Source organism: Halichoerus grypus, chromosome 4 (genome assembly GCF_964656455.1).
Source record: "Halichoerus grypus chromosome 4, mHalGry1.hap1.1, whole genome shotgun sequence".
Classification (NCBI taxonomy): Eukaryota; Metazoa; Chordata; class Mammalia; order Carnivora; family Phocidae; genus Halichoerus; species Halichoerus grypus.
In genome coordinates, this window is record NC_135715.1 from 184373765 (window position 1) to 184399405 (window position 25641).

Consider the following 25641-nt stretch of genomic DNA (forward strand, 5'->3'; position numbering starts at 1 on the left):
CCAGGTGTAGCCCTTGGGAGGAGCAGGGGACAGTGGGGGTGGGGGTGTCTCGCTTTATGAAGGCCATTTCTACTCCAGGACAGAGGAATTTGAAGACAGCTAATTGAGCATGTGGTAGTGTAGCGACGAATAAACTGCAGATTTAAGTATATTCGGGAAAGTGAAAAGTCAAAAGGGAGGGAGAGGTGGGTGTGGGGAAGAGGAGCCCCAAAAGGAGTTGTAATCCTCAAGTTACTTGTGAGTCGGAGGCTCAGTGTAGCAAATCGCTTCTGAGGTGCTATGCCCAGGGTCCTAGGTCAGGCCTAACTCAGCTAAGAACAGGGTTTTTCTGAGAGACCAACATTCAGGGCCTCCAGTTGCGCACAAGTCCTAGAGAAAGCAGACTAGAGTCAAAAAGAAAGCAGACTCGAGCTTTAAGTACCAATGGTCACACATCCATGTCGCTTTGTCCGGAGCTGGGATAAAGTCTCAGGATTTCAGAACACATGCTTTGTCCACACTGAGTGAATTTTAGAAATCAATTTTGATCATAAGTAAAACCTCACCTAAAATGGAGGAGACAGTGTTGATGTCTAGAATTCCGATTATCTGAGCAAAACGCCCTCCCCGCCTTCTCTAAACACCAAATCAAGGTTGGGCGGAAGCAGGTGTGTTGTCGGGTAGACTTCCATAACTCACCGATGAAGTGGTTGTGCCCTAAGGCGAGCATCTCCTCCAAGAGGACCAGGCCCCCGGGGGCCTGGAGGAGAGTCACACTCCGTCCATCGATGAGGGAGCACTGTTGGAATCCCGTGGCCGTGACCTTCCACAGCAAAATCAGCGAGGCGGTAGCATCTTGCCGAATTCTGAAAACAGGAATGGAGTGAACCAGAAGTCCCTTTCAGAAAAATTCATCTTAGGACTAGTCCGTCAAATTTATAAATAAAAATAAAATGACATGTGCATCCACCAAGGTCTCGGGAAATCGTTACAAAGGTCTGTCTCCCACTTGCTTAAAAATAGACCACGAGATCATGAATAGATGATTCACCTTTGCGTAACAATTGTAATCAATAATAAAAGGGCATCTTGAGTTCTTTTAGAGACAAATCCTTCTGCATCCACACAGGATGGAGCCCTGCTTGAATTTACTATAAATGTGTCACGCATCCCCAAACAGCCCCTGAGTTGTGCTGCCCACATGAGCGACAGTGTGTCACGACCCATGCTTCGGGCTTCTCTTGGCCTTTTTCTTGCTTCCAGGGTAAAATCAAAGAATGGGATGCTAGAAAGCAAATCAGCCTTGGCCTCAGTCCCCCTTTCAATCTCAAACTCAGAGCTATGGTCCCTCCCCAAGAACGTTCTGTCCCAGCTCCCAGCCTTTGTCCACTCGTGCGCCTGGTTCATGTGCCATTCTGCAACGCTTAGCCCGCAGGTCACCTCTTCTCTGAGACCCTCCCTGACCGTCTTCCCAGCACCCAGCAGCTGCCCCTCCCCACGTCCGTGCTCCTGGAGAAGCAGGTCTCCACCTGTGGGAGAAGATCAGCGTACTCGGCGTGCAGAGCTCCTGGCTTGCAGCAGGGTGTTCAATCGGGGTTTGCTAAAAGGTTGAATTCATGAATAAATGAAAGTCTCAGGGGCTAGCAACCCTTACAAGTGAATTCAGGGCACCCAGAGGTTATTCGGCACTTCCATCTCACCCAGCCTGGGTCAGCCTGCTATTTTGCCCAGTCCTGCAGCCGAGGAGGGTCTTGGAGAACTTCCAAGTTTGTTGAGAGGGGGAAAAAAACAAAAAGCATCTAAAGGGATAAAAGATCAGAACTATTTGGGAAGGCCTATGAAAGTCAGATCATATGAGTCAGACGAGAAAGCGCTAGGAGAAGGTTTCAAAAATGTAAAGGAAACTACGGTCCTTATTTCCCTAAAGCTGGCTCTTACTTCCATCTGTATTCTGAGCAGTGAAACACTAGGACCGGGGTCCCCCTGCTGGTAGAAGTGGAAGCTGCCTAAGAGGCCACCCTTTCTCCCCACGGGGCCTTCTTCCCTGGGCAGAGTTCACTCTCCATCTTGACTCGCCCCCCAGCAGAGTGAGTTCAAGGCTCCGGGGGAGGGGATGCATTTCAGCTCCATTGTGCAGAAGGAAAGGTGGGCAAAAATGCTTCTGTATAAATGGAAGAGGTCTATAGTGCCCACTGCCCCTTCACGGGGAGCTGATACAGAGCACTAGCTCACCAGGGTCACATGTCCCTCTAAAGTCCCTGAAGACTGGCCAGCAATTCCCATTTGGTTGCATGGGGATGGGGGGTGGGTGGCTAATAGCAACACAGAAAGGCTGAGCAGTGGCAGTTGTCAGACAGGACTGGGTCACTCCGGGGCTGGCTCCACCCCCCACTCCCCACCCTCACCCCCCCACACTCCTGCCTGACACGCAGGTGCTCAGCCCTGGCCTCTTCCCCATCCGCACCCGTGACAGTGGGCAGTACGTCCTTGAAAGAGCTTAAGTTGAAAACCAAGCCAAACAAAACACTCTCTCCTCAGACACTTGTTTTTAAAAACAAAATTGTAATGTCTGCATTTTAAATTATGCCCATGAATTTAACCAATGGCCCACTAAAATCATAAGAGGCCAAAGAATTTTGGAAGCAAAAGCCATTTGGGAAGTGAAGGGTCTGGCTCTGGATCTTATCCAAGGCCTCAGGGTTTCTGATCTCACACCTTACTCATCCCATCCAATTCCACAATTCACCATCCCCGGTCCTACTGGGTCCCCACTGCAATATTCTCCCCTGAAATAGGTCCTTCTGGGTTTTGAGTGATTTAGGCCACGTCTACACATGGAACTCCATTCATGATTCCCACTAGACTGACCAGTTACATGGATGGACAGAACCCCACTTATGGCCACAGTATCGAGCTTAACGGTTTCTAGCTGCGGGTTTTCTTACTTGACTGAGGTGTTCTGTGGCACTTCAAAGGATACCAGGCGGCCACCGGCAGAGCTATTAGAACTCGCATTCCCACAGGCAATATCTGGGACAACCTGGGGAAAAAAGGGGGGGAGAAACAAATTATTGGGGTTGATCGTAATACAAGATAATATTACAAAGCAAAATCCCATGAGCAGGCTTTGGATGACACTGCAGTGAAGACAGAGAGGGGACAAGTGAAACCTTACAAACTCAAAAGAAAACAAAAGCTCTGCCATTTGATTTTCTGAAACGCCAAAGGTTTCCTGAGAGCCGTCTACCAATTCCTGGATCGCTATCACTGGTGAATAGGGTCCTCTCTTCTGGTTAGCGAGCAGTCCCTGGCCCCTGCTCTAGGCTCAGTCTGGGGTCACGGGGGACTAAATGCTTCCAGAACAAGAAGGCAGACTTTGAGGACCGGCTTACACACAGCAGGCATAAACTAGGAAAGCAAGCCTTAGAACGAGCAATCGGCAAGAAGCACCGGGTCTGAGTGACCTTGCTCTGTGCAGAGGTGGGTCTTGGGAGCACAGGCTAAGGCCAAGGAGCTGGGAAGCTGCCTATTTTTTCCCCCGTGGACTACCCTTTCATTTTTTAAGTGACACGTTCCCAAAAGTAACATGCTGATGCATACAAAAAAGGGGCTCAAGAGGGGGGGAATAATTGCATTCCTCCAGAAAACACGCTGTGAACACTGGAGCTGTGTCCAAGTGAGGTGGTTCGGACCAATTTACTCATTTATTCCTCATGCTGTGAGCATGCTCTTCCCCCAGGGGAGTCAAAACAAAGGGGTATTAAATGTATCCCTCATCAGTGAATTAACTGAGAACAATACAGAAATTCTCAGCCCTTCCACCCACACCCAACACTTAGAACTTCTGGTCCAGTAGGCCTGAAGGTCAAGTGCCATGGAGAAGGCCCGCCATGGATATTCAAAGATGCAAGTCCCACCTGTTCAACTTGTATTAACTGACAACTGTTACATCAATCTGAGTCCCTTAAGACTCCAAAGAGCTTCATGTTTCTGAAGCCTCATTACTCCATAAAAGGGGAAACCCAAATATATTCCCATCTTCCCCTGGCAACTTTTTAACCTCCTTCTTGAACAGCCTAAGAAATTATAGCATGCCGGGAAGATGAGGCATTTCTTTCTACATTTACCAACAGTAGGATAGCATGTCTTTAAATAAATAGATTGCAATGGCTGGTTGGGGAGAAACTGTCTTTAAGCGACACTCCCTTGACAAATGTAGAATCAAATCTAGTTCACATTCAAGAAGTGAGTCACTCCGCAAGGAGGGTTCAAATCAAAACTTCAGAGCATTTATTAAAAGTCTGAAATCAGAACACAGTCACAGTTTTTTAGGTAGGCTGAAAACACTGTCCTGCAGTCTGAATATGGCCTTCATAAATTGTGTGGCGATGAAAAAAAAAAAAATGGGTCAACTGGTTAGAACAACCCAAGAAAGTAAAAGAAGAAATGCTGCCTTGTCTCTTTTATAACAATAAGGGAAACTTCTAGACATATTCCTTGACTCTAAAACTGCTACACAAGATCTATGTGTTTTGTCATTTAAGCTACAAAACCAGTAATAATATACGATCACAGGTTGTCATATAAAATACAAGATATGGAATGGAATTACACTCTATCGATGTCACCTCAAAGTCATGATTTGGATTTGTTCCCTGACTCTCCTAGCTAGCAAATTTATGTTGTATGGCAACTTTCAAGGGTCTGCTGAAAATTCCTCGACATGAGACTTTCGATGAGCTTGAAAATACAAGCCAAACCCAGACTGGACGAGATTCAATAAACAGCATTTGTTCCTGCCAAAATAGATAAAATTTGGAAATTTCATTCTCAAATGCAGTCTCAAAATATTTTAAAAATCACTGATAGCATCTCTTTTTAAAAACATATTGGCGGCAAGGCACCAAATAATGAACAAGAAGTTAAGCATCATATTAAGGAAACTTCGGTCAACAGTGGAGGGTCTGCCCGCAATCCAACACTGTCTCACAGAAATGTGGATATCGTTCCAGAAAGGAACTTCATTCGTTTTCTTTCCTTGCTTACTCTTTTTATGCCCACAAAACAGTCATAACTGAAAAGTCTCCTTCGTGTAACCAAAAGAGATCTCCTACACACAGGTGCCCACGGGAAGAAGGGTAGACACCTGGTTTTGTCAAGGGGGCAACTGAAAGGTCTTCCGTTTTTACTGCCAATATTAGAACCACTGGAATTATTTTAACCGCACTGGCTCCTCATGCAGGCAATCAAACGTTCTCACCTCCACTTGATCCCATTTCATTTCTACAACTTTCTGCCCTGTTTTGGGCTGCCAGGTGGGCAGGGTCACGGTGGCCTGAGAGCGGGGCAGGATGATGTCGGGCTCCTGGGTGGCGGGGGCAGGCTGCAGCTGCCTGGGGGCCACGGACTCGGTCCAGCCGGAGGCGGGGAGGCTGGGCAGCTCGTGTTCACAGCTGGGACCTTCATAGCCCTCGTGGCAAAGGCAGAGGTAGCCCCCCCTGGGGCTGCTGCTGCAGTTGCCGTGCTGACAGGGGGTGCTGGCGCAAGGATCCGCCACGAGCTGAAACGAGACCATAAATGGGTCAATTAGTCCCTCGTAGGAAGAGCGGTGCCATCGCCGGGCAATTAGCTCCGTGTCTCAGAGCTGCGGCTACAGGAAACGGGGCTCCTGCCGTATTCGGGGCCTGAACTACTTGTGCGGTCGTGGGGGAGCCTTCCAAGGTCATGCCAACGTTAACCCTTCCGCAGATACCAGGCGACCAGCAAGAACGCACCTAGGGAACAGCTTCCCCAAACCCCAGCCCCTAAATAATGTTGATTTCAGCAACACATTATTGAGAGGAATTTTCTAGGGCAAACACATTTAAAACTGAGGCTCATTAGGAAGATACCAACTTTGATATTTTTTTTAGCGGCCAGTCATGACAAAGGATACTAAGGATCTCAACTGGAATCTCCTTTTCCACCGTCTGGACCCTCGTAAGGTTTCCTTATGAGAAAGGACTGCCCAACTAACTTATCTCCCCTAAAGATGTGCTTACCTGTGTCTCCCAATTTCTACCTGATGAACAACCCCTTTTAAGGGGATGTAATTGAATTAAAAGCTTCCAAAATGACTGCCCCGTGTGACAATTTTAGCCAGAGTAGAGCATGGTGAAGACATACATGAAGCAGAATTTTATGAAAGTTTCTACCTATTTTGGAGGGTGATCACGGAGAAATGTCACCCTGCTGGATATGGAAGATAAAAATTCTCTCACAGGTCTTTAAATTGTGATAATGTTTCTAAGTAAAGTGTCTATCCCTGAGTCTTTTGCTGACCTGTGAATCACCATTTGTTATGACTTGGAGACATGCTAGAAAACAAGGAAATGATCAGCTGCTTCTCTTGAGACAGCTCAAAGGGTTCGGACATGTTCTCAGTGCTTTATTCAATTATCATTTGCTTCTGTGAACAGAAAGTTAGACCTCTATCTGATGTACCCCACGCTTCTCAGGGCTGATCATAAAATAGAATTCAGTAAAGAATAGACTACAGAGAAATGAGACCCTCAATTTCTCTTGTTGAAATGAATTCACACATAAACACACGTGGAGAGAATTCTGCATGGTGAAACAGCTTTTCGTCCTGCTAATTATCCTTGTCAGACAATTTCCAACAAACCCCTTAAGGAATATTGAGGGATTTGGGGTTGAATAAAACAAAGCTCCAAAAATACCACAATGTCCTCTGCTATCACTTGGCAATTCCTTCACAGAATCTCAGTTAAAAGGAGATGGACTAGTATCTGAGGAAAATATTTAAACTGTAAATTATTTCAAATATTTACAATCATTATCAACTTAAAGTAAAACCCAGACTCCTTCCGTGTCAGACAAAGCTCTTCCTGATCTGGCCCCTTTCTACCCCTGATGTCCTCTCTTCCCTCCTCCCTAACACTCTCCCCTCCTCACCTCCTTTCTGTCCCTAGACTTTGCCGAGATCATTCCCACCTCAGGGTCTTTGCACCTGTTGGGCCCTCTGCCCGAATGGGCTTTTCTCACAAGCTTTGTATGGCTCTCCACTTCATTTCACAAAGTTCTCTGCTCAACTGCCACCTCCTCAGAAAAGCCTTCCCTCCCTACAAAATCTAAAATAATCCTTTTTTTTCTCCCATAAACTTGTGAGCTCTGTGAGTGCAGGGACTTTATCTGCCATGTTCATGGCACTATTCCTAGCATGTCAAGGAACACGGAAAACATGGCAGGGCTTTTTATTTAAGTGTTGACAAAATAAAGAGATCAACTGATATTTGGAAGGCAAAGCATGATGAGAGACAGATGTGAACTGCTTTCTTGTAGCTACAATATTGTTACCTCGTTTCTGATTTATTTTTAGGAAGTCTTCATGGAATGGGTCTCACCTCAAGAATTATTTGACAGGAAGGAGAATTTATTTTATTTTTTTAATTAGCTAGGATAAAGGGGACATATAGCCAGGTTTCTGAGATCAACTTTTTAAAATGACATCTGAGGTTGACCTAGATGTCACAAATTAAGACATTGAACACAGCCCTGAAAACAGAGAAATACATTTAAATTATTTAAATACACTGAAGAGATGATTACAAAAATTAACTCGGGAAATCCAAACCTCCATTGTGAAGCTGAGAGTGAAGTGTCCCTAAGGCGAAGACCTGATGGCCAGAGAGGCCCTGAGGCTCTTTTTTTTTTTTTTTTTAAGATTTTATTTATTTATTTGAGAGAGAGAGAATGAGAGACAGAGAGCACGAGAGGGAAGAGGATCAGAGGGAGAAGCAGACTCCCCGCCGAGCAGGGAGCCCCACGTGGGACTCAATCCCGGGACTCCAGGATCATGACCTGAGCTGAAGGCAGTCGCTCAACCAACTGAGCCACCCAGGCGCCCCCTGAGGCTCTTGCTGCATCATCACAGCCCACTGTTGGCCACGACTGGCTCTCAGAGAGGCCCCTCCTCCGTGAAAAGAATGCAAAGCACAGCTCCCACCTGCACAGTAAAGGCCACCAGGCGTGGTAATACCCACCCCTCCCTCTAAGGTGGCCATGGAGAGTTTTCAAAGAACATCGCCGTATAGTATCTCATCTGTGCTCACAACTTTGAAATAGAGAAGGACTTTTCTGAACCCATATGACCGTTCACAAACAGGACGGAGGTGTGGAGTGACCCATCCCAGCCACTACAAAAGAATGATGCCTGAGCTGTCACATCTTCTGACTCCCAGCCAAGAGTTCTGGCCACAACACAGCACTACAACTTTGATAGTAAGTTATTATCCTACCACAGACACAATCCCTGTGGAGAAGGCCAGAGGTCAGTGTTCTATTTCTGTAAGCCACAGAAAATAAGTAAGGATTAAATGTAGGCCAGTGAAGACCATCACTTCAAGAGGCTTCTTTGCAATACAAGTATAATGATAATACTCAACACATACTGATTGAGGTCTTATTATTTGACATGAACTCTATCAGATCTGGGAAAAAAATGCTAAAAGGAAAAACAAACAGAGGCAGTGTCTGTCCCTATAGAGTTTATACCCAGCAACCTAGTATGAGCACTAAGAACAATTGCAAAACTAGTACTACCTGCCGTTCACTGGGTACTTCCTGTGTGCCTACCACGACATTCGGCATTTTACATCTCCCGGCACTCTCCTACCTCAAAGCCCTTGCACCGGCTCTGCCCTCTTCCAGGAACACACATGGCTGCTCCCAAACCTCCTTTGAGTCTGCTCAAATGTCATCTTCTGATGAGGACTTCCCTGGCCACACAATTTAACTGTGCAAGTCTCCACCCCCTTGGTACTGTTGATTCCACTTTCCCTGCTTTATTTTTCTCCAAAACATCTATTATGTGCTAATATATTGTAGGGACAAAAGTGACCTATTTATTATATTGATTTTGTATTTTCCCCACTAGCTTGTAAACCCTGTGAGTTCAGATTGCTTTCCCCTGTTTTGTTTACTTGAAGGTCCCCACTCCACCCTAGGAACAGTACCGGGCACACAGGGGCTGTCGAATGAACAATGATCCGATGACTGACCGAGTGAATGAATGATGTTATATGCAAGTAGCTGCCAGAGCCCGTGAGTGTCCTGAAACATGAAATGGAATTAGGATTCTCCAAGGCCCCGTCCCAGGTCTTGAGAATGAAAATCAAGGAATGCCTCATGAATCTGTCCTAGCGTGTTTTAGAGCAATTCAATAACTTTAAATCAGCTTTAAAAAGGGGGAAAGTCTCCGTTGACCCGAGAGGTAAGGCAGAGCCAGCACAACCTCCTGCCTTCGCCTTGTTAAGGGAGGGCAGAAAGAGTAAGGGCTCAGTGGGGGTCACAGATGGCCCCCAACACCATGGCACCAGTCCTCAGAGACCGTCCACCAGGTGAGCCGCTGCTGAAGCCCGTCACCCTGGGTGCCAGTGGATAGAACCGGGTACAAAGGGCAGGTCCCCACAGCAATGCCCAATTCACCATGCTCCGTTCCACCAGGTAGAGAATAAAGAGCTGGAAGGAAAATATGACGAGAATTAATGATCTCGTTTAAGAGCTGCTGTCTTCATCCATGAGCAGGATGCATGAGCAGCATCGGGATGAAGTAAAGACTGATTCACGGGCTGCCAGGAGAGATGCTTCTAGTAAAGATGACAAAAGCTAAAAATGAAGCTGTCCGTTGTACGGATTTCTGCAGGGATTCACAAAAATGACTGATGTGATGGAGAACACGTGCGTACATGCACACTGGGACACAGACCGGCGCTCAATGCACTACACGGTCATCGATCCCTTCTTTAAAGTAATCAGTTCATATGAATGCTACTTGCTTGGGTCGTCTATTAGCTGCTTCCCCAACAATGACAACTACCTGCCATTGTACTCTTGAATACTTCAGGCTAGTTTCACTGAAAAAAAGAAAACCGGTCTGTTTTGATTGCATAACAGCAAATATAAGATAAAATGCAATAATCATCAACCTGTTGTGGAGGTTACTAACTACCACGCTGGAATCCCATTAAGTTTGAACTACAAGCAGGAAACAACCAAACTGCCAAAAGATCATAATGAATAGACTTGACTTTGGGGGTACTCAAAATTTAACAGGTGATGTTTTTTCTTGGCTATAATTTCTAGTCTCCAATGATGGGGTGGGGATGATTAAGTCTTTGTAATACCAGCTCTAAGGGAGAATAAAGAAAAAGCCCACGGATTAATGCTATTCTGCTTACCACCCACCAGCAAGCTCATTGATGAAATGCTGCTTGTTATTGCATCATTAATCACCTATTTAAGCCAAATTTTTTCACATTATACAACTAATCTGAAACTATTCTTTTCATATTTTATTTTAGACTTTTCACCTGTTTCAGATCATTTATACTGCAAGCAAGAGCTTTCATGGGGATGCGCACAGGGCATGATGGGAGGCCAGACCGGAGTGAAGGGGCCTGCCAACCCCACGACTTGGGATGCGAAAGCCCTCTCATGCCACACGTTAACCATGACCTGTTTTCCTTCCTTAAACTGCTGCCCCCGTTTTCAGCAATTCTAATGCCCCCCGCAGTATACAAACAGAAGGATGGAAGGTCAATTTTAAAACAGGCATAAAAAAGGCCCATTTGGGGGGCACCTGGGTGGCTCAGTCGGTTAAGCGTCTGACTTCAGCTCAGGGCATGATCTCAGGGTCCCAGGGATTGAGCCCCGCATTGGGCTCTCTGCTCAGTGGGGAGTCTTCTTCTCCCTCCGCCTCTGCCCCCGGCTTGTGCTCTCTCTCTCTCTCTCACTCTCTCTCTTTCTCTCAAATAAATCTTAAAAAAAAAAAAAGGCCCATTTTTAGGGTCATTAGATAAGGAAGTCAAAGCTAGCAGGATTGCCTCAACATGGAGCCTCTGAACACCTTCATCTGCATCGCCTGGGTGATGCCCGAGATAGTGCGTGTGGAACCAGCTGTCCAAGGGATCCTTTCACACTAGTTTAGAGAATGTGAGCTTCATTCCTACTCAGTAAGGCTGATCAATGATTCATGTGACATTTATTGAGCACCAGGTGGGGTACCTGGAATTTAAGGGCCAGACAAGGTACCTGGAGGAGGGGTCAGGAAGGTGAATAAAGCCCAGTCCTGCACCTCAAAGAGCTTGCGGTCCAACAGAAGGTTGGACAGATTACCTGGGACCTCCGAGCCATCTATTTGGAATCAATACCCTGCTTATATGCACGTCCACTGTTAGAATTCTGTGTTGGGGCGCCTGGGTGGTTCAGTTGGTTGAGCGACTGCCTTCGGCCCAGGTCATGATCCCAGAGTCTCTGGATCGAGTCCCGCATCGGGCTCCCTGCTCGGCGGGGAGTCTGCTTCTCCTTCTGACCCTAACCCCTCTTGTGCTCTCTCTCTCTCTCAAATAAATAAAATAAAATCTTTAAAAAAAAAAAAAAGAATCCTGTGTTGGATGAGCTAAAGTCCCTCATGACGTGGCAGCTCTCAGCAGAACAAAGGCAGCAGCAAGTTTTCTGATGAAAAATGGATCAGCTGAGCACCGAGTCCCGGCGTCAGTCTGCACAGGTGGCTGAGAGGCTCTGGCCAAGTCGCTCGCCCGCTCTGGACACACATTCCTCACGCGTTAAGTGAGGGCTTAGGGTAGAACAGCTCAAGGCCTCCTCCAGCTCTGGGACTCTAGGTTCTATTGACAGCCACTCAGTTTTCATTGACCCTGTTTGCAGAGGGTCCAGACAAATACAGGACAACCCTGAAGCCACGTCCGTCCCTCATGTATGCCCACCGCTCAGTGGGCAGAGCCGTCCCGAGAATGAGAAGGGTGTCTGAGGTACCCGAGCCCAACAGAGGCCAGAAGGAGGATCTGCACACGTTGATGGAGCACACAACATGACCCAGGCCACACAGCTCACTGAGGGGACATGCTGAACTCATGGCACTTACAGGGGAGAGAGGAGTAAGATGCAGGCAGGAAGAGAAATACCGCCGGGCGTCTGTGTGTGGCATTAAGAAATATGTAGAGTCGGGGCGCCTGGGTGGCTCAGTCAGTTAGGCATCCGACTCTTGAGTTTGGCTCAGGTCATGATCTCAGGGTCGTGAGATCGAGCCCCAAGTCAGGCTCTGTGCTGCCTGTGGAGTCTGCTTAAGACTCTCTCTCTCCCTCAGCCTCTGCCCCTACCCACCACTCGTGCTCTCTCTCTAAAAATTAAAAAATTAAAAAAAAAAAAAGAAAGAAGTAGAATGGGCCATTGCTTTAGTAATTTTTCTTGGCAGAAAAATCAATTAAGGAACTTTTTATACAGATTCTGATGCAAATATTCATATCATAGGAAGAAGGGGTGCCTTGGTAGTCAAGGAACAAAAAGCAAAGCCTTAATAAAGCAGTATTTCTCGACCTCAGCACTCTTGAGTCTTCGGGCTGGATCATCCTTTGTTGGAGGGGATGCCCCGCACGTTGTAGGAGGTTTAGCAGCATCTCCCATCTCTACTTAGCAGATGCCGGAACCCCTCCTGCCCACAGTGACAGTTGTGACCATCAAAAATGTCTCCAGATGTTGCCAATGTTGCCCGGAACAAAATCACTCCCAGTTCAGGACCATGGCCGTCAAGGAACAGATGGATGCATTTCACTCCATCAAAATGTTTGAAAAATCCATATGATTTTATAAATCAAGTCAAAAGGTAACAACGTGATGGGAGAAAATATGTACAACGTATGACAAGGACTAAATCCCTTATTATATCAATTCCTACATGTCAACAAGACACCTCAATAGAAAGGGCAAAGAAATAAGCAACACACAGAGATGTGTATGAAATCGTGCCATTTTTTTATAATATTTTTTTTAAATAAGATTTCATTTATCCACTTGAGAGAGAGAGAGAGAGAGCACAAGCAGGGGGAGGAGCAGAGGGAGAGGGAGAAGCAGGCTTCCCGTGGAGCAGGGAGCCCGATGCAGGGGCTCGATCCCAGGACCCTGGGATCATGACCTGAGCTGAAGTCAGACGCTTAACAACTGAGCCACCCAGGTGCCCCTTTAAACACAAAGCACAATGTCATGTGCTTACTTGTATGTGTCTAAGCACACACACAAATTTTTAAAAGTGGAATGGACCATCATAGTAATCTGAGTAGCAGAATCGGTTAAAGAGCTCTTTAAACCCCAGATTCCCCCACCCTAGGCTGCTAATCAGACACTCTGAGGGCGAGGCCCGGAAACCTCTATGTCTCACCATTCCCCAGATGATTCCAACATACCTGGTCCAAAACCCAAGACATAGAATTTGTTGGTGTAAACCAGGGGTTGCCACACGACAAGCGCAGGGCAAATCCAGTCTGGTTTCAGAAATAAAGTTCTGTTGGAATACGACCACAGCCATCGGTTTACGTGTCACTACTCTTGCATTACATCAGCAGCGGAGTGACCGCCAAGGAGACTCCGGGCCCATAAAGCCTATGCAGTATTTATGATGTGGCCCTTTAGTTTGCCAATCAATCCCTCATCTACATGATACTGATTCTGGGGTTCACAAAAGGGAAAAACAGGTAGGTGGGCTCATCTAGGAAGACTTCTAAGGAGAAAAGCTTGAACAGAGCATTATACAACCGATAGCGATTCATCTATTTTTCTCCCCACCCAACTCTCTTACTGGGTTGGCACGCCCCAAGTGATTGATTACGGAAAGACCTCTTGGCAATATAGCTTCAGGCAAGAAGGGACCGACACTCTTTTAATCATAACTCTGTGCAAGAATTGGGCAGAAGAAATCTTGGCAATCTGAAAGGAATACTTATCTAGATAACCCACCATCAAGCAAGACCACAGTACAGGGCCACACGCCCAGCTCTCCTTCACTGGAAGGAACATAGGAATTCTCTCCTTTCCCTCCCGGCCACCCATTGAACCACATGAAGATCAATGATGGGAAGCCCACTGCAGAAGCCAGACACAGAAATAGGCAGAGTGCTGGAGGAAGGTGGGTGGGAAAGAGCCACACAGACCAAGGGTCTTGAAATAGCAGGAGAGTGTCTACATCGGCCGGCCCACTGGGGAGATGGGGACCACGAGAAAGACGATTCCAGAATTTGGAGCTTAGGGTTTCTGGCAAAATGCTAATGAGCAGTTGCACTGAGATATGGTAGAGAAAGCCTGTGGTTTTACGTCCACTTGTGGGTGATCATGGACAAAACAAGGAAGCTTCCTGGGACTCAGTTTCCTCAACCATAAAAGGAAGGGAGGGGACTGAAGAGCCCTAATGTCCTTTCAGGTCTTCATACGAGTTTTCTCTGTGCAAAATAGCAATTGCTACTGGTTAGAAATGTCATCTTCATGCTGAAAGACAAATGAACACTGCTGCAATCCAACTGTCACAGTATTTTTGCCTTAAAAAGGAATTTTTCCCACTTGGTTCAATAAAGATCTCAATTATATTCCAACACCAACTGCTTACCCACTAGGAGTAAAGATGTGGAAAAAAATCCACTATGGTGCTTATGCCAGTGGTAGAATCTGCCAAGAAATGCATCCCATGATATCTTTTTTCCAAATCCAAATAATAAAAACACTCATTCACTTTACTGAATCAAGAGCTACATGTCTTTGTAAAACACACGTTCTCGTGTTTTGGTATTTCTTCACCTCTGCGTTAGAGACTCTAGATCTACTTGAAAACTTATCCCAGTACTAATCTGGGCAGTCCATTTTCCCCTCAATTCTGAGCTGATTTTCTTGAAATCAGCCTGTCCTGATTTTCACACGCGGGTAGAGTTACACCTGTAAGTAGGCTAAAAGGAAATCGCAAGCAGAACTCAGATTTCTGACTGTGAAATGAATCCATTAAAAATAAACTACATGTCTAATTATTCTCCCACTTTTTCAATAGGATCTCTTTAAAACATGCTCTGTTTGGAAATGATCCTGAGATGACCCTACCCTCGCTTTAGTCTGGCTAATGCACTGGGTCCAGAGTCATCCTAATGAATCCTGAAGCCCCACTCAGTCACAGATACATCCAGATTTAAATAACCGTTCTTCAGAAACCCTTTGTGCCTCAGTTTCCATATTCAACTGAATCCTCAGGGATCACACTCCACCACATTTACTGGTACAGGCACACGGGCCTCAAACAAGATGTTGTCGCTTCCCTTTGCCTTGTAGTCATTCAAAGACCAGTTTCTTGAATCAGAAACTTACGGAACAATTCCAGCATACATTTCTTGTTTCGCCTCTCATCAGAGACACTCATACATCCTGGCAAACTCTTTTCACAAAACAGCAATGCCGTGAATACAGGAAATATGTCAACTTTTATCCCCCTGCCTCCTCAGGAAAAGAAGCCTGCAGTGGATTGGGAATTAAACTTCCCATGAAGTTCATATGATCACCGCAACTTATGCAGGAAAAGCATTTTATTAAATTCAACATTCAGTTAGAGTGAAGACTTGTAGAAAACTAGGAATAGAAGGCACTTCTTTAATCTACAAAAAAAAAAAAAAGAACCTTCAGCAAATGTAACACCTATTGGTGTTAAAAAGTTTCTCACTGAAATCGAGAACGAAGCAAGGATGTTTGCTATCGTGGCTTCCATCAAACATTGCACAAAGGTCCTAAGCCAGTACAGCGAAGCAAGAATAAAAGGAAAGATTAAGGATTGAATAGGAAAAAAAAAACTGTCGTGACTCTCAGACTGAATGATTATGCATGATAGTTATTAGAATATGGAATGTCAGCAAGGTTGCTAGATACAAGGTCAAAAATTTTTTTAATTGCATCTCTATTTATCAGAAATAAACAAAACTAATATTTTTAAAGGTGTTGTTTACAATATACCAAAAAAAATCCCCCCAAACCTAGGAATAAACCAAATGATAGAAGTGCATGGCCTCAACAAAGAGAACTATAACATAGCAAAATAGCACTGAGTAAATTAAAGAAGACATTTGTAAATGGAAGGGTATTCTAGTCGTAGATTAAAAACAACATTACAAAGATTCAGATTTTCCCCAAAGTGATCTACAGATTCAATGGAATTGCAATAGGAATCACAATAGTGTTTTTTTTTTTCTGTTCTTTGTGCAAAATGACCCCCAGGCAGCCCAAACCCTCTTGAATAAGAACAATATTGATGGCTTGCTGGCATAAGAGATCATGAATTTAAAGCTACAGTCATTGGAACACTGCAATAGTCAAGAACTAGAAAGATCGCATATGGACACTTCATTTATGGAATAGGGTAGTACAATAAATATAGTCTTCTCACTAGATTGATATCCATATAGGTAAAAAAATTAAGCTTGATTCCTCCCTAACATCATCCACAAAATTAAATTGCAAGTGAACTGTAGGTCTGAAATGGAAGGCAAAAAAATAAAGCTTCAAAATGCTAACAGAAGAGAATATCTTCATGACTTCAGAGTGTATAAATATTTAATAAACAGGATACAAAGAGCACTAAGTATAATGGAAAAATTATTAATGGGTTGGACTATACCAGAATTACAAACTTCTTTTTATCAAAACACACCAATAGGGGCACCTGGGTGGCTCAGTTGGTTAAGCATCCAACTCTTGGTTTCAGCTCAGGCCATGATCTCAGGGTCATGGGATCAAGCCCTATATCAAGCGCTGCACTCAGCACGGAGTCTGCTTGGAACTCTCTCTCCCTCTCCCTCTGCCCCTCCCCCTGCTCATGCGCACTCTCTCTCTCTCTCTCTCAAATAAATAAATCTTTAAACACACACACACACACACACCAATAAAAGAGTAAAAATGCAAGCCAAAGAATAGATGAAGGTATTTGCAATACATGTAATCCACAAAGGGCTCATCTCCAGAATAAAGAATTGTTTACATTAATGAAGGTGGCATGGTGGAGACAACGCCATAGAAAAATGGGCAAGAGACCTGAACAGGCTCATCACAAAAAAATGATATCCAAATGGCCAAAAAATCATAAGAAAAGTTCCTCAACATCATTAGTTAGAGAAATGCAAATTAAAATCACAATAAGAGATTACTATGCATTTACACGAATGATAAAAATCAAAAGACTGACAAAGTCAAGTTTTGATGAGGACATAATAAAACAGGAAGAATAAATTAGTGGTGGATCGTATGTTGGTTCAACTGCTTTGGGAACTATTGGGCGTTATCTCCTAAGGTTGAATGAATATTTACCTTCTGACCTAGAAATCCACACCTAGATATATGCCTAATAGAGAAACAGGCAAATGTGCACTGAGAAACATATACAGAATGCTCATATGTCCATTCATGAGTGCCAAAATGTGGAAACTACTCCAATATCCATTGAGTCAGATATATAAATTGTAGTATACTCATACAAAAGAATCCTCTCCAGCCATGAAAGAGAAAGAATTATAGCCTTACAGAACAATAAGAATAAATTCCCCAATGCAACATTGTTTCCATTTGTGTGACGACAACAAACAGCAAAACCGAAAGATGAAAGTTGGGACAGTGGTTACCTTTGGGGAGAAGGGACAGGTGGGGCTCAGAAAGAGGCTGAAGGGCACCATTCTCACTCGTGACTTGGTGGGTAGTTACAAAGGTGATCATTTTATAATACATTGAGCTGTACCTGTTGATTTGTGCACTTTTCTGTATATGTGTTATACTTCACAATTTAAAACAAAATTTAATACCTACTGTATACACATATCAGGTTTATTTTGACCCACTAGGCAGTTAAAGGCAAGCCCCACCCTTAGCAGGCCCTTTCACTTAATTCACGATGTCTTTTCCCATTCATTCAGTCAGTTGTACCATCATCCAACGTGCTCTAAAAACAGGGCCCCGCACAGTCAGGATTCTAACTTCTTAGCATACCGATCCTAGGAATTCTGTTAGGAAATTTAGAATTTTAGTTCTTAAAATAAAGGTGAATTTGTTTTAATTAATGATAATTTCTTTATCTAGCAATGATATGATGGAAGAAGCAATCTCATAGGCTCAGTATGGTTATCACAGAAAAGGTCTGGCCATGTATCTAGAAATATACAGATGAATGGCACAAGCCTTAAGGTCAGCGACTAGCGGGGAATAACAGATTATACACCATGGCTTTATCACAGTGAAGTCAGAGCCATGAGATGTGCACAGGGTGCTATGAAACACAGGGAACGGGGCACTGGACTCACCAAGCAATTCAGGAAATCTTCCAGTGTAAAGTTAAGTCTCAAGGGTCAAGAAGGAGCTAGCCAAGGAAAGAAGAGCAAGAAAGGGGGCTTCTGCCAGGGATAACAGCAGGTGCAACAGCCCTGAGGGGTGAAAGAGGTGGTTTATCGAGACCATTACAAGTCCTTCTACTCAACTGGGGAACAGGCCACATGCCAGCGAGTTTCCTAGGTCATGTCTTTGCCGTCTAGCAATTCTGTGGCCAGTGGGCCCACCTGAGGGAGGGAGGCAGGTAACTGTCCTTGGCAGGAGGCCCTGTCTTGTCAAGGCTGGTGTCAACTGCACCCCTGTCTTGAGAGTTTCCTGCACCCAGAGTTCCCCTTCCTGAAAGACCCCTGGAGATGCTAGCAAAGGTAATGAAACCAACTTGCCTTTGCCCAAAAGTGAGCATAAGGCTCCTTCCTGACACTCCGCCCAGGTGGTGGACACTGCAGAGGGGCTCCCGGATTCCACAGAGACTCTTCCCCAGCCCAGCAGCCACCTGAGGCCATGGGGGCCAAGGAAGTCAGTAGGAATCAAGATGCGGCAGCTTCCCTGTTTTTCCCCTGGCTTGGCCTCTGTTCTAGAAGTTTTAGAAAGCCAGAGGAACAAGGTAAGCCAGAGTGAGGACTCCAGTCAGTTTCCCTCTTTCAAAAGAGCCTTCCATTCCTGTTAGGGACCCCAAAGGTAGTTTCCAAATATTAAAATGTGCTCATCTCTCCATCTTTGAAAATAGGCATAAGTGACAAATGACACGTAGGTGGGGTAGGGGAGCAAGGAGCTGCTAACCCAGCCACAGAGCAGGCCCTCAATCAGTATTTATTGTCTGAATCAAAGAAAGGGCATTGCTTTCTTCTAGAGCGTTCTTCACTCAGAGCATTTCCCACCAGGCACGGTGTTCCATACCTGCTAGGCTTGGTAGCCCAGGATCCTGAAGAAAAGTTGGCAGAGAATCCTGCAGATGTCCATGATACCAGGTGAAAGAGTACAAATCAGGGTCACCCTATTTGGGAAAGGCTTTTGCTTGAAGCTGTGAAGTGCTTCACATGCTCGTGTACCTGCTGGCCTCTTAACTACTTTGATGTGTGTTTTTCTCTCTGCAGGCACGAAAATTCCCTTTGCTCTCTTTTCAGTTTTTCTAACCTTAAGTGGAAACAGCTGCTCTAATTTTAATATCCATCTGCTCCCAGAGATGAGGACAAGAATCAGTGGCTCTGCAGATACATCTAAAGTCTTCACGTTGTCGAACCTCGTTGGCCTGGGGATAAGCCTTCTAGAATCAGCAGGCTTCACAGAAGCAGCTTCATGAAGATAAAAGATAAAAAGGAAAAAGAAATAAAATAAAATGCTAGCAGGCCCTAGATATCCAGTAGCAATTGTTTTTAAATCCACAAAAGCCAAAGCCCCCCAAAGTGCATGTGTGCTCAGATTAGTCATGTCATCATGTAGTTGGAAAGAAGCTCCCCGAATGGCCAGCAATGTCTACTAAAAAGCCAGGGTTTTCTTCTGTGAGGAAAGCTGAGAGGAACTGTGAAGTCATAAAAGGCAGAAGAAATAAAAGCAAAAATTATAAAGGAAAAGAAAAGCAGCATTGAGAATGAAGGAGGCACTCCATAAAAGCTAGAAACAGCCATGGGTTGTGAAGCACAGAAACAAGGATGGTCAGCAACAGAGATTGGAGGTTCTGCCATCAGGGAATTAGGGCAGGGAATGGAGGGAGGAGGGTCAGAAAACCACCTCCCCTTAATTTTGTAGCCCTGTGGACACAGGACCGCTCTACAGGGAAGCAGAAGAGAGAACCTTCTAGCTCTACTTCAGTGCACTGTCTTTTAAGATGCAGGGGGGTTTCCTCCACCATGAGAAGCTACCCTTTAAACCAGCAGAGAGCTGGTGCCTGTGAAATTATAACCACAGAAGCAGTACAATAGGGTACGATAGCTTAGAGGTACTTTACAATAGTGATCGTCCAAATTATCTCCTTAGAAACACAAATATTTAGCACTTCCCGTGAAGGCATGAAATTAGAAGGGCAGCGAAATCCCCTGGAAAACTGTTAAGAAAGCATAACCATGTAGAATTAAGGGTTTTTCGGCAAACTGATTTTTTTTTTAGCACAGAGCCTCCTCTGAACCGTTTTAGAATGTTAAGGAAACCAATCCCATTTAATAATGCTTTAATAATAATAATTATTAAATATGTGAATTAAGTTCGTGTGTAAAGATTACAGACACCACGACTTTTCTTACATATGTAAATGCTGTAGGCACTCAGGAAATAAAAAGCTTTATTGATGGAAAATTTCATTATTCAGGACTTTCATGATCAAGATTGAACTGATGGGAAGGCTTTTCTCCAGGTAAAACCATGTAATAATATTAGATAAAATAGAAAAAGCTTTCACTCAAAGGTGAACTTTATTTTTTTTTTTTTTATGCCCCTAACATGGGAGCAGCCAATTATATAAGGCAATTAACAACAAAAGCAAAGAAACACATTGACAAAGGTGAACTTTAAAAGGAGGTGGGAGAGAAGGCGGATCCTTGTGTTTCAGGAGTGATAAAAGAACTCACAACCAGAACTATTAGCAGACAATACTGCATTGACCCCAGGGGTTATAAACCTGGAAATAAGACCTAAGGACTGGGGTTTGGGTTCCAGATGTTACACAGAGATGGGAACTATGGCCCTGAGCCCAGGAAAAGAGGGGGACCTATAACCATGCCCACACATAAAGCCTCTGAGAGCCACCCTGTTTTCTTTTTAAAGGGGGGTTGTCCAGGGGCAACTGCACCCCTGTCTTGAGAGGTCAGCGACTAGCAGGGAATGGCTCCCCACTGGCTGGCTCAGCCAGTGAAGTGTGTGACTCTTGATCTCAGGTTTGTGGGTTTGAGCCCCACCTTGGGTATAGAGATTACTTAAAGATAAAATCTTAAAAGAAAAGGGGGGTGAGTGTCCTGGAGATAAATCTACCAGCAGGCTTAGAGAAATAGCAGAAAAGCTGACATCTCTTCAGGGTCTTTGGATGAAAAAAGACTACCCATGAGTAATCAAAATCTCCCATATGAATGTCCCATGCAACTGACATCTCCTTGATATGAAAATCCTAAGCCCAAGACCAGCAGAGTGATGAGCTACCTCTTTCACAATGCAGAGCTCATGAGGCTCACACGTGAATGCACACACACAGACACTTAACAAAATGAGCTCACAATAACAAATTACAGAGCACACAGAAAAACAAACCGTCATCAGCATGTGGAACTGTGGATAAAAAGTCAACAAAACCCTTCCCCTGCTACATAAACATACATGATACATTTTAAGATAAAACAAGATGCTTAAACTATTTTTGAAACTTCTTTACGATTCCCCACTTAAATTTACTTCTTAGATTAACTGATATGATTAACTATTGGTACTTTTGATAAGAGGGCTTGTACCAAAGAACACTCATAGCTAATAAAAGCTATGATTTCCGACTGCTTACACTATGCATGGCACAATTCACAGTGTTTTCCAAGCATCATCTCATTTCACCTTTGCTATAACCCTATGCAGTTGGTACTGTCATCTGCATATCATCTCTGAGGCTCAGAGAATTAGAGTAACTTCCCCACGGTCATTGGCTAGTTCATAATGAGAATACTAATTCAGGCAGAAAGATATAGTTCCAACCAAAATCCCATGTTCTTTTTTTCTCTCCTAATTTGTCAAATTGATCCAAAAATTCAAATAGAAGAGGAAAGGACCAAGTATTTCCAAGATAACTTAACAAAAAATAAGGACATATTTTCTCTCCCAGATATTAAAATTCATTATGAAGCTATAATCATTGTAACAGTATAGTGCTGGCAAAGGGATAGACAAATAGAATAATGTATCAGAAAAGAGAACACAGAGATATACCCTAGAAACCAAAGAAACAGTATGTAACAAAGAAGGCATTAAAAATTAGTGCAGAGAGGATAAACTATTTAGGAAGTGGTACCTGAATAATTACTGATCCCTGTGGCTAAAATAAATATGTAACTCATGCCGCACACACTCACACAAAAGTGAGTTTCAGGTGAATTTTGTATCAAAATGTTAAAAATATAACCATTAAAACATGTCAGTGGTCTGGAATTACCATTTATGGACCAAATCCAGCCCCACTGCTTGATTTCAAAAATAAAATTTTATTGGAACACAGTGACTCCCATTTCCATAGGTATTGCCCACAGCTGCTTTCACAGAGTTGAGGGGTTGCCACCAACAGCAGCTAGTAAAGCCCAAAATATTGATTGTCTGGTCCCCTGCAGAAAAAGATTACAGATTCCTACTCTAGATGGAAATATAGAAGAATATCTTTACAACATCAAGTTTCAGAAAGAATCTCTCGAGTAAGACTCATAAAAGATGAATATATTAAACTACATGAAAATTTAAATGAACGAACTAGATCTCTAGTTCATTTATACCCATGTTGTAAAATATAAACACACACAGGGGGCCTGGGGGCCTCAGTTGGTTGAGCGTTCGACTCTTGGTTTTGGCTCAGGTCATGATCTCAGGGTCATGAGATCAAACCCCACGCTGGGCTCTGCACTCAGCAAGGAGGCTGCTTAGAAATCTCTCTCTCCTTCTCCCTCTGCTCCTCTCCCCCTAAAATAAATAAATAAAACAAACAAACAAAAAATAAAAACCCACACAGAGAAGGCTTATATACCAACTCACAATAACAACTGTTTCTGGACAGAGAGGAGGGAAAGGCGTTGGGGAGGAACAGGAGAGTGGGGGTGGGAGTGGTGGGCTTCAATATCTCTGCCTGTTTTATTTTTTTAAAAAACTGAAGCAAATATGACAGAATAGTGTTTCTGAGTCTCAGTGGTAGATGCTAATTATATTATCTCTGTGATTTTCTATGTGTTTGAAATATTTCATAATAAAAATTTAATTTAAAATGTGGTCTTGGGGCACCTGGGTGCCTCAGTGGGTTAAGCGTCTGCCTTTGGTTCAGGTCATGATCTCAGGGTCCTGGGATCGAGCCCCGTGTTGGGCTCCCTGCTCAATGGGGCGTCTACTTCTTCCTCTCCCTCTGCTCCTCCCCCTGCTCCTGCTTGCTCGCTCTCTCTCTTTCTCTCTCTAAATAAATAAAATCCTTTTTAAAAAATGTGGTCTTCGTCATTGAACAAATATTTATTGAGCACCCTCTGTGTGCCAGAAATTTCTCTAGACAGAGCTTGGCAAACTATGGCCCACAGGCCAAATTCAGCCCACCACTTGTGTCCATACAGCCTAAGGTAAGAATGACTTTTAATTTTTAAAAGGTTGAAAAAATCCAAAGAAGATTAATCTTTCATATTATGTGAAAATTGTTTAAGATTCACATTTCAGTGTCCATCAATAAAATTTTATTGGAACACAACCACAGTTGTTCATTTACTCATTATTTGGCTGCTTTCACCTTACAAGATATCTTACACATAGCATTGTCAATCATTGTTGCTTATATGTACCACCTAAAGCAGGAGAAGACAAAGACAATTTTCTTGCATGTATTATACAATCCACCTTTTATAGCTTTCATTTAAAAAGCTATATAAAGCTCCCACAATGAGGCAGGAGTCATGTCTGGAAATATTTTTACTATCTTCTCTTGCCCCAGAATGATATGAGATTCAACTCATTGTGTAGAAATATTCAGAACATGAAATTATTTCATCACACAAGAAATTTCACGAGAAAAATCCACCTCACAAAAACTATAATAGGAATTAAAATAACTGTATAATTGTATAGATGATTCTTCTAGTGTTGTTTGCACCTCCAGTTCTGTTCAGAGTAAAAATGTTAAAACTGTGACCTGGTATCATCTGCTTTGATGATGAAAAGTTCTCAGACTTTGGAATGAGCCACACACAATCCAGCCAAGTACAGTTCTGAAAATATACATGAAGGATGGGTGCCTTTATCAATGAAGAGTGTGAATAATACAGAATAGGCAGGATTTGTGTTCCACTGGGTTGTGCTGCAGAAATCATAGGAAACATTCAAAATAGCTTCAAAGTCAGTGAACACTGAGGAAGATGGTGGGTTCCTGGAGAGAAATAAGTTCATTTAGAAGAATGTTATTCAGAAAGATGCTCATTATCTGTTCATAACTGGGATCTGCATTCAGGACAGTGCTGTCTCTCACACCATCCAGAGAGGAAGCTCATCAGAATGGCCCAGGGTCCTGGAGAGCACCATAAATGGATTGTCATTTGTTGCACTTGGCCATGCACAGAGAGTATCCCACTCTTGACCACCAACAGTGTACTGGAAGACCACTTACCAGGACGGGGGTCCAGGCTGGGGTTCTTTCATGATACCAGTGGCCCTGGGGCAACCCCAAGCCCGGTTTCCATGCCTGTCAAATGGCAATAGCAATGCATCCATCCACAGTTCCCAAACTGTGTGCCAAAACATCATGGGTGCCGCAATGAAGGCATGGGAGTGCTAAGAATGATAGATTTTTCTTTTTTTAATTTTCAAAGGAAATGCAGGGTATGCTCTTCTGCCAAACATCACAAACTACAAGCTAGAGGTAGTTCATGGTCCCAACATTAGACCTCACTATATTCCTTTTGAGGATACAGTGTCTTGCCAAAGCTGGGTTTTCAGCAATTGTTGTGATAAAAAGCAAGTACTGGAGGGTGTTATGCTGAGTGAAATAAGTCAATCAGAGAAAGACATGTATCATATAATCTCACTGATATGAGGAATTCTTAATCTCAAGAAACAAACTGAGGGTTGCTGGAGTGGTGGGGGTGGGAGGGATGGGGTGGCTGGGTGATAGACATTGGGGAGGGTATGTGCTATGGTGAGCGCTGTGAACTGTGTAAGACTGTTGAATCACAGACCTGTACCTCTGAAACAAATAATATATTATATGTTAAAAAAAAAAAAAAAAGAAGAAGAAGATAGCAGGAGGGGAAGAATGAAGGGGGGGACATCAGAGGGGGAGGGGGAGACGAACCATGAGAGACAATGGACTCTGAGAAACAAACTGAGGGTTTTAGAGGGGAGGGGGTGGGGGGATGGGTTAGCCTGGTGATGGGTATTAAAGAGGGCATGTTCTGCATGGAGCACTGGGTGTTGTGCACAAACAATGAATCATGGAACACTACATCAAAAACTAATGATGTAATGTATGGTGATTAACATAATAATAAAAAATAAATTAATTAAAATAAATTTAAAAAAAAAAAGGCAAGTACTCCATCGGAGTCAACATGGACAGGAGGTGAGGGGGGCAGTGATCTATTCAAGTGGCTGTGCAATACTCAACAGGCATGTGCTCCCCTTTGGTATAAACCATGGTTATTTAAGAATGAAACAAAAGTATTGTTGTTTTCTTTCAACTTATGTGCATGATTTTTTTTCAAAGAGCTACAAAATTGTTAGGACGAATGTTGCTGGGACCTAGTGGCTAACAAAGATTCTCTCCTTGATCAGACTCTACTT

General features: G+C 43.8%; 1 protein-coding gene across 1 annotated transcript in view; it reads right to left on the bottom strand.

The window, feature by feature from the left end:
- The window catches only part of DNER (delta/notch like EGF repeat containing), a 299112-nt gene that overhangs the window by 164903 nt on the left and 108568 nt on the right, over positions 1–25641 (bottom strand). Inside the window, exons 2-4 of the mRNA XM_036071529.2 lie at positions 5240–5539; positions 2925–3019; positions 679–845 (exon numbers count right to left, since the gene is read on the bottom strand). Coding sequence (XP_035927422.1) covers positions 679–845; positions 2925–3019; positions 5240–5539 — 562 coding nt within the window. The remainder of the gene's footprint in view (positions 1–678; positions 846–2924; positions 3020–5239; positions 5540–25641) is intronic.